Raw genomic sequence first — 9,978 nt, forward strand, 5'->3', positions numbered from 1 at the left:
GGCACAGGTTCAAATCACATCAGGGATGAAATTAATTTTTTTTATTAGTTTTTTACTTTTCCTTTAATTTCTATTTTTTTTTAAGTTTAGTTTTCTATTTTTATGTAAAATTTAATTATACAAAATTTGCACTTAAAAGAGCCTGATTGCGTTCTTTCTAATACTTGTCCACAAGGACTGCATCGGAAGTAGAAAAAAATCATTGGGGGATCCCAAGATGCGCTTTAGAAGAAATGTTTGTGCACTTGTCCAAAAGGACTTCATCGGAAGTGGAAAAAAATTATTGGGGGATCCCACAATGCGCTTTAGAAGAAATGTTTGTGGACTTGTCCAAAAGGACTGTATCGGAAGTTGAAAAAACTCGATGGGGGATTCTGGGATGGGCTTTAAAAGAAATGTTTGTGGAACAACTTCCAATTTTTTTGCTGGGATTCCAATAAAAAGTATTCATCAAAAGTACGTAATTTATTCATTAAAATTACATTACTTCAATGACTACATTGCATCAAACTAATGTATATTTTACATTTAACCAATGAAGCACTGACATCGAACTGAACTTTGGTTTCCGCCTTACACACTAGTTCTAAATTTTACAATATCCAATATAATTACAAATATTTTATTATTTATTAAATTAGATTTGTGAATCGAACAAGTATACATATGATATTAATCAAAAATTTACATAAATATAAGACGTTTTCAGCGTTTCATATAATATTAACATAAATATACTCATAGAAGAGAAATCTTTTTATTTGCCCTATTGGAATATAAGCCATTATTATTCGCTTAAAATGATTAGTATTTTCGAAAAGTGTATTGTGTTAGCTGATTTAATATTATAAAAGTACTCTTGGTCTAGATAAACATAATAATTGTAGTCACTATTTTCTAAATTGATATCTCCAATAACAACAATAAAATGTTTAATATTCTAATGTAAGTGGTTGTCTACTTCTTGGATACTTTATGCTAGAAATATTGACGATTCTTGGGAGTATTCTCCATACGTATTTTCCATTTTTGTCATTTCGGACGTATTTTGATGTTGGAAATAAGTAGCCATATAGACACCAAGTCAAACGCATCATGAATGATGAGGCTATAAAGGCAGATTTAAATATTAGTTATTTAATGATAATGCATAATTGTACTTACTATTTTTTTTTTCTATAACAAACCTGCGTTTGGCACATCAATTTTATCAAAACCCTGTCTAATGCCAGCATTTTTAACATAGTGTTCTTAAATTATAACAATATACTATATCAGTTTGGTTACCCAGTCTAATATTGGTGTGCAATATTTATGCAGTACTCCGAAGTCCATGTTAATCTAAACGAAATAACAACATGTACATGTATTAAGAATATTAAATTAAGTTGAACGTTTAAATTTAGTTACTCGAAATTCCTTATACTGTGGCCAGGCCCTAAATATATCACTATGGTTATAGTGTTTGTCAAATATTTGACGTATTCAGTACGTCGATATCCCATCGTCAGATCTGTCGATGCGGTAGGAATTCAGTTTCTCATTCAGAAAAGGTCTTCTATGACGGGTATTTCACCTAATTTCCAGGGTGAGAAGTCTCGAACTATATAGCACTCCGTTTAAACTTACAACACTTAAAGTATCTCCAATTCGCAAAAGTATTAAAAGCTATTTTATGAACGTGTGGTCACAATAAATGTCACTTCACAAATGAATTTATTTATTCTTCAACAAATTTTACATGCAGCAGACATAACGGATTTTCTCAAAGGCATTGCTTTTGTGTGTGTGTTGTAGCAATAAAAGCACAAAAAACTTTGCAACGCAACAAGTATGTCCCATTTGAAGATTTTTGTAGTTTTATTTTCTATTTTTCCAAATTTTAATTAAATCATCCCTTAAAAAAGTTTATAATAATTAAAATATGTGGAAATAATGTAATATAAATGAAATAAATGAAAAATTATTACTGATTTCATTAAATGAATGAAAGATTTTCATCAAAATTATGACCAAAAATTTATGTAAGTTTCTTCATAGAGTTGATGACGGTGTTTTTCAACTGAAAACAGAAAACATCAAATTGAATACCGACTTCATAAAAACAATGTAATTTCTACATCAATTTGATAAAGATTTTTTGATGATTTTGTTTCATTAATTTGATAATGTACTTTTCTTCCAGTGTAGAAAAATTTCTCCAAAAATTTGTTTATAAAAACTTTCTCCAAAATTTTATTTCTATAGAGATTTAACAAAAAACAAATACTATTTTTGGTAGAATTCTACCAACTGTGGCAAATTTATTTTCTAGCTTATGTATGTTACGTTGCATTTTCATGTTTAATAGATAATAAAGTACTTACAACCATTTTGTTTTGTAAAATTTGTTTAAATTTAACGAAAAGTAGCGAAAATTGTTTGGGAATTTATGGGGAAGTAGGGAACTTTTTTGTCCTTGTAGAGTAAACCAAAAATTTTCCCTGGCAACGATGACTATGAGCTATAGCCAGATTGAGACAAAGCACCCATAAACATGTACCCCTTAGTTTTCTTAAATATACAACCGCGGTTTATCTACCAAATCTATATCAATGTTACCCCACAAATGTTTATGATTACTAATTCAGTAAGGGTGGTTCACCACTGTGGTATCACAATGGATTGAATAGTCTAAGTGAGCCTGAAATATCGGGCTGCCACTATACCTAACCTAACCTAAGGGTGGTTTAGGGTATGATATAGTCGGCCCCGCCTGACTTTCTACTTTACCTATGTTACTTGTTTTTGTGTATAAATGACAATGTAATTTGAACAAAGGATTTTGCCGTTTTTCATCTATGTACAATTTTTGGATAATTTCTCCTTAAATTTGACTTATCACGCATTTTTTTTCTTATTAAAAAATTTGAGAATTTTTTTTACCTCCGCGAATGGTTTAAACCCAGAACCATTTGTAAGGCGGACATGCTAACCACGTGATGCTCTCCATAAGCATCGCATAAGTTAATTAGTTTTTGTGCCGCTAGTTCATTTGCCTTAACGTTTCCTTTAATTCCTGTATATCCCGGCACTCATATGATGTTGATATTGATAATAGCTCCTATTGAATTCATTGCCTTTGGACTATCCATAAAATTGTTCACCTTCTCTGGTCTCGTGTTTGTTCTTTCTAGGATCACGATATGCGGGTCCATTAGGCGCCAACACATATCGTTGGTCCACACTTCTGGTATCGGAATGCATTACACAACGGTCATAGCATCCAAAGGTATGCGATGAAGCATTATCCTCCTATGGTTCGTAATTTGTTTCGACTGTTCCTTGGTATCCGGTATGTGTCAGTATATTCATCGACTCTTACGCAACGGAACAGAAAATTGCGGCCGGAGTCCAGATAGAAGAATACCATGTCATAATTAGGAAGGAACCTTGCGAATGGATTTAGGAAGGAACTAAGCTCAATTGGTAATCTGATCGGCGACAAAAGTGATGAAGGGATACAAACGGCACTGAGAGTACTTCACACTGAAGTAATTGCGGAACGAATACGAACCTATCGATATAGCATGAACCACATCCGATTAGTGAAGACGAGAGAAGGTTACCTAGAGAGACATAACTGGTGTTGCACAAGCTTTGGTCTCGTATCACTCGGTTCGTGAATAATTTCCCTTGTGTTTGAATCCGGCAAGGAATGGATGTCCGATATATAGTCACTTGCATATTGGACATCCAAATAGAGTTTGGTTTAATATATAAATGAACCATTTTAAATAATGTACACTCGTGAAGTCGTGAAGTACTGTGGATCCATGTGAAACAAAACACACCTAGATTTAAAATTTCAGTCTAATGCTTGCTGCAATGCTTGCCACAAATCAAAACGGTATAAGGTTTCTATGTCGATGAACCGTTCGATACAAAATTTGATTTAGCTCTTATAGATCTAGAAGACTTCTAGGATTAATGTTGGATTCTAAGCCCTTAAGTATTCAAATCGGGCGATCGGTCCATATGGGGACTATTGGCAATTGGCCGTCTGATCCATGGCACTGATGCTGGTTCACTCTGAGGCAAAGTCGAGCTATCGGTACAGCATTAACCTTGGTGAAAGGCCACCTCCGATTAGTGCAGACGAAAGAAGGGAATCAGTGTAATGCTGATTCTGGTCTTGTATCTCTGGGTACCTGAACAGCTACCCTTCACTCCGGAATTCAGCAATGCGGTCGGTTAGGTTAGGTTAAAGTGGCAGCCCGATTAAGATTAACTCACTTAGACTATTCAGTCCATTGTGATACCACATTAACTAAAAGTACCTATTACATATGGGCACTTCTAGTTTTAACCGCTGTACCTTCTCGATTATTTTTCTTCGGAGAACCAACCAGATTGTTCCAAAAACATTAGCAGACTGCTTAAGTTAACGTTTTCCAGATCCGCCAGATTTCTGAAGCTATATGCTCCTAAAAGTTGCTTGCGCTTTACACAAAATGCAGGACACTCACACAAGAGGTGTTTAATTGATTCTGTTTCCTCCGCATCATGACAGCTCATACAATAGTCATTATACTTCGCGCCTATAGTTGTTGCAAAATCGCCTATCAGGCAGCGACCCGTTATAGCAGATATCAGGAGTGATATCTGACGTCTCGAGAACACTAGCATATCTAGTGTGCGGTTTAAGTTGAAATGGGGCCATATTTGCTTGGTGTCGTTACAACCCTTGCAATTCTCCCATCGAACATTTGCCATCATAACAGCCTTCTCACGCAGTATGAGCTTGCAGGTGGCCAGAGGCATACCAACAGATTCTAGTTCCCCTGGAATATGTAAGGTAGTCCCTAGCCTTGCCAACTCATCCGCTTCGCAGTTCCCCCATATTAGGTGAATATTGTACTGCTCAGCCACCTCATTGAGAGATTTGCGGCAGTCGATGGCCGATTTCGAGTTGAAGAACACAGAGTCCAAGGATTTTATTGTAGGTTGACTGTCGGAGTATAATGCGGTCACTTGCTTCACACTGGATGAACTCGTGTACTTAGTGAAGACGAGAGAAGGGAATCGGTGTTATGCTGGCTTTGGTCCCGCGGGTACCTGAAAATCTATCCCTCACTCTAATGAAGGATGGATATCCGATATGCGGTCACATGCCTCACATACGATGAACTTTTTCGACTACCCAGTGAATTCAACGGACCTTTAATCCTTACGAATACATCCTGATGTATCGAGTCGAGAGCAATCAGCAAGACTGATGGACGGAGATGATTTGATCCCCGGCCATGTTCAAGAAGGTAAATAAAGCGGACTATTTCGGACTATTTCAACATCACTCTCCAATATTTCGACATCACTCTCCACTTATTGTGAAAAGTCTTACAAAAGCTCAAAGGACCATTCCAACATCAATTTCCACTGGAATAATTGTGAACACTTTTGATGATTTTGTTGTTAACCAAAGTCAGCAATTGAACTAACTCAGGCATTTATTTTCATTTTAATTTAGAATACTATAAAGACTTAAGCATGTGGTTTTTGTTCGAATTCCTTGGCCAAGACATGGAGTTGTTCCTTAGCATCTTGGACCAATTTGTTGGCGGTTTCTTTGAATTGCTTGCCTTGTTCGGATTCTTCCAAAGCCTTGATCTTTTTGACGACATCATCAACACTTTCGTTAACCTTGTTGACTTGTTCGGAAACTTCTTGGGTCAAACCGGGATGGGCAGATTTGAAGTCATTGCCAAGCTTATCCAAAGCCTCACGCAAATCCTTGACCATAGGGGTATCCTTCAAATGTTCAGTCTAAAATGGAATAGCGAAGAAAACTTGTGTTACCAGCTACAGGGCAATTTCCGTAGATAACTTACATCCTTGCGGGCACCTTCAATCCAAACCTTGACACGCTCTTCAGCGGCAGCAAATTTTTCAGCAGCTTTGGCTTCAAGATCTTTAGCATCAGTGGCACCAGCAGCCTTTAGAACGGAATCACCCAAGTTCTTGAGTCCAGTTTGGACGGCAGCGAAAACAGCATTGATATCAAATTCAGGAGTAGCAGGAGCATCACGAACAATACGAGCTGAGGAGGCAAGCTAGTTGATATTAGGGAAGACATTTTTGTTAGCACTCTCCTAAGTCATACTCTAGGTGAAATACTTACAGCCAGGATAGCAAATCCTACGACCAAGAATAATTTTGACATGATTTTCGTTTTTTGGTTGTTCTATTGTCCGCAAAGTTTCAAACACTAGTGATTCGATAGGCAGCTGGCTGAGATCATTTATAGTGTGACTTATGCTGACCTCACTGGCTCCTTATCGCCTCATGCTGCAGCAACGCAGTGTACAAGTTGCCTAATCGCTGTCTATGTACATAGACGAAAAGTTCAGCTTATGGTTTTTGTTTGTGGTACGATTGGTTATCAGTTGAACGCTCTTAGGGAATAGAGTTCAAGTCATTGTGTTTTGTCCAAAACAATTCTTCAAAATATGATGACAGTCGGTCTTAATGGAGGGCTGTTAGTATAGTGAGATTTTATATATGAAACCACGGCATTTATGAGAGTGGTCCGATAGGTATTTAGCCTCACCGCCTGATGAATGAGTATCGTGTAGTAAATTCTCTTGAGGGGCTACTGTAGGTGGATTGCCCGTGAACTTTCATTTTTACAACCAGTGGAAGCGGTAGTGTGGACGAACGACGAACATTAATGTGTATCTGTATGATGTTTATGGAAAGTGAATCGCACCTGGCGGCGTTTTAATTCTCCTTCGGTAGCTACTATCAGTTTCAAGGTGGTTTCTTGTCGAATTTTAATGTGCCATGCCCTCACCATGGTTGCCACAGTTGTTAAAACTTTGCAAAATATTCCTCCCCAACTAAGAGGAACTTCAATTTTCTATAGAAATAAAATTTAAAAAAAAAAATTCTATAGAAATAAAATTTTCAAAAAAAAAATTCTAAAGAAATAAAATTTTGACAAAACGTTCTATAGAAATAAAATTTTGACAAAATTTTCTAAAGAAATAAAATTTTGACAAAATTTTCTATAGAAATAAAATGTTTACCAAATTTTCTATAAAAATAAATTTTTACAAAATTTTATATAGAAATAAAATTTTGTGGTGAAAATAGGGTACCTCATGTGGTGAAAATAGGGTACCTCATTTTTTGACACTTGGTCGGGGAGGGGGACCTCCCCTTTGTCCGACTTTTTGAAAATTGGACCAAAATTGGCAGATTTGTTTGAAATGTCCACTGAATGTTGGGGTTCACATCTAGACAAAGATCCTCTACTTTATTTTACGATATTTGGTCGCGGAGGGGGACCTCCCCTTTGTCAGACTTTTTTTTTTTTAAGTACAGTAAAAATTTTCAAAATTATCTGAGATTTACAGAAAACATGCGGTGAGGTTATGAAATTAATATGAGTAAGCTGATGTGTGGAGCGAGACCTCCCCCTTTCCCGACTTTATGAAACTTAGAAGAAAATTATCCGATTTGCATGACATTTTCAGGGAAGGTTGAAGGGGGCGTCTAGAAAAAGAGCGGCCACTTTATTTTTCGATATTTGGTCGGGGAGGGGGACCTCTCCTTTGCCCGACTTTTTTAAAATGCAGTGAAAACAAAATTAAAGTCCTCCCACTGAAATATTTGGTCGGGGAATAATAAAAGGCATAGGGAGACATCCGTCTCTCCTTAAGTACATACAGAGAAACAAAAAAACTTTCCAAATTTACTTGAAATTTACAAAGGTTGTGGGGAGAGGTTATGATCCTTGATTTTGTGATATTTGGACGGGAAGAGGGGCCGATCCTTGCCCTGGGTTTTGAAAATTGGGCTTATAAATTGCTTGACATTTTCTGGGACGTTTACACAAGATACGCTACGTCACATTTCGTTATTTGGTCGGGGAGGGGGGACCTCCACTAAAACTGAAAAAAAAACTAAAATTCTTCCGTGGGGGAAGGTTATGAAATCAATGTGGAGCACTTGTTGTTGGGTATTTGGACGGGGAGGGAATCTTCTTCGTGCCACATACTTGAAGGGACGTTCCTAGATTTTCTTGGAATTCTCAGGGAAGGTTAAGGGTGCTATTCACTTCGGTGTTTGTCGATATTTTATCGAGGAAAGTGACGACCCTTTAAAACAATAGAGCAAAATTTAACCTTCTCCGATCTACTTGTTTTCTATAGATATAACATTTTGACCAAATTTTCTATAGATATAAAATTTTGACAACAATTTTTATACCCTCCACCATAGGATGGAACTTTGTCATTCCGTTTGTAACACATCGAAATACTGCTCTAAGACCCCATAAAATATATATATTCTGGGTCGTGGTGAAATTCTGAGTCGATCTGAACATGTCCGTCCGTCTGTTGAAATCACGCTAACTTCCGAACGAAACAAGCTATCGACTTGAAACTTGGCACAAGTAGTTGTTATTGATGTAGGTCGGATGATATTGTAAATGGGCCATATCGGACCACTTTTACGTATAGCCCCCATATAAACGGACCCCCAAATTTGGCTTGCGGGGACTCTAAGAGAAGCAAATTTCATCGGATCCAGCTGAAATTTAGTACATGGCGTCAGCATATGATCTCTAATAACCATGCAAAAATTGGTCCACATCGGTCCAGAATTATATATAGCCCCATATAAACCGATCCCCCGATTTGGCTTGCGGAGCCTCTAAGAGAAGCAAGTTTCATCCGATCCGGCTGAAATTTGGTACATGGTGTAAGTAAATGGTCTCTAATAACTATGCAAAAATTGGTCCACATCGGTCCAGAATTATATATAGCCCCCATATAAACCGATCCCCCGATTTGGCTTGCGGAGCCTCTAAGAGAAGCAAATTTCATCCGATCCGGCTGAAAGTTGGTACATGGTGTAAGTATATAGTCTCTAATGGCCATGCAAACAATGGTCCACATCGGTCCATACTTATATATAGCCTCCATATAAACCGATCACCAGATTTGACTTCCGGAGCCTCTTGGAAGACCAAAATTCATCTGATTCAGTTGAAATTTGGTACGTGGGGTTAATATATGGTCTCAAACCCCCATGCAAAATCGGTCCATATTTATATATAGCCCCCATATAAACCGATCCCCAGATTTTAACTCCGGAGCCCCTTGGAAGAGCAAAATTCATCCGATTCGGTTGAAATTTGGTACGTGATGTTAGTTTATAGTATCCAACAACCATGCAGGAATTGGTTCATATCACTAGCCAACAGTCGTTTTGTGAATTGGTTCTAGCAAAATTTTTCTCATTGATTTTGACCTACTAAACACGAAAATGAGTTTTAAACAAGTATATACGGCCGCAAGTTCGGCCAGGCCGAATCTTATGTACCCACCACCATGGATTGCGTAGAAACTTCTACGAAAGACTATCATCCACAATCGAATTACTTGGGTTGTGGTATCTTCAAACTTCTTAACATCGTTTTCTAAATTGTGATGGTATATATTAGAAAAAAAAGTTATGTATAGTTAAGTCAACTAATAATTACGAATCGATATGGACTTTTTGTACGTAGAGAGCCAGAATTGAAATATGGGGGTCGCTTATATGGGGGCTATATACAATTATGAACTTGATATGGACCAATTTTTGTGTGATTGGGCGATCGATTTATCTGAGGGCCATATATAACTATAGACCGATATGGACCTAGTTAGGCACATAACGACCATATACTAGCACAATGTACCAAATTTCAACTCACTCGGATGAAATTTGCTCCTCCAATAGGTTCCAAAACCAAATCTCGGGATCGGTTTATATGGGGCTATGTACGATTATGGACTGAAATGGACCACTTTTGGCATGGTTGTTAAATATCATATACTACCACCACGTACCAAATTTCAAGCAGATCGGATGAATTTTGCTTCTCCAAAAGGCACCGGAGGTCAAATCTGGGGATCGGTTTATATGGGAGCTATATATAATTAT

The 9,978-nt window shown here is 37.3% G+C and overlaps 1 protein-coding gene across 1 annotated transcript; it reads right to left on the minus strand.

Moving 5' to 3' along the window:
- Nucleotides 1–5,446: 5,446 nt before the first annotated feature.
- LOC142240647 (uncharacterized) lies at nt 5,447–6,321 on the minus strand. The gene is made up of 3 exons (XM_075312354.1): nt 6,161–6,321; nt 5,871–6,092; nt 5,447–5,805 (listed from the first exon to the last, which is right to left on the minus strand). Exons 1-3 carry the CDS (start codon nt 6,200–6,202, stop codon nt 5,524–5,526), a joined length of 546 nt encoding a protein of 181 aa, XP_075168469.1. The 5' UTR covers nt 6,203–6,321; the 3' UTR covers nt 5,447–5,523.
- Nucleotides 6,322–9,978: the final 3,657 nt, after the last annotated feature.

The sequence above is a fragment of the Haematobia irritans genome, chromosome 5 (genome assembly GCF_050003625.1).
Source record: "Haematobia irritans isolate KBUSLIRL chromosome 5, ASM5000362v1, whole genome shotgun sequence".
Classification (NCBI taxonomy): Eukaryota; Metazoa; Arthropoda; class Insecta; order Diptera; family Muscidae; genus Haematobia; species Haematobia irritans.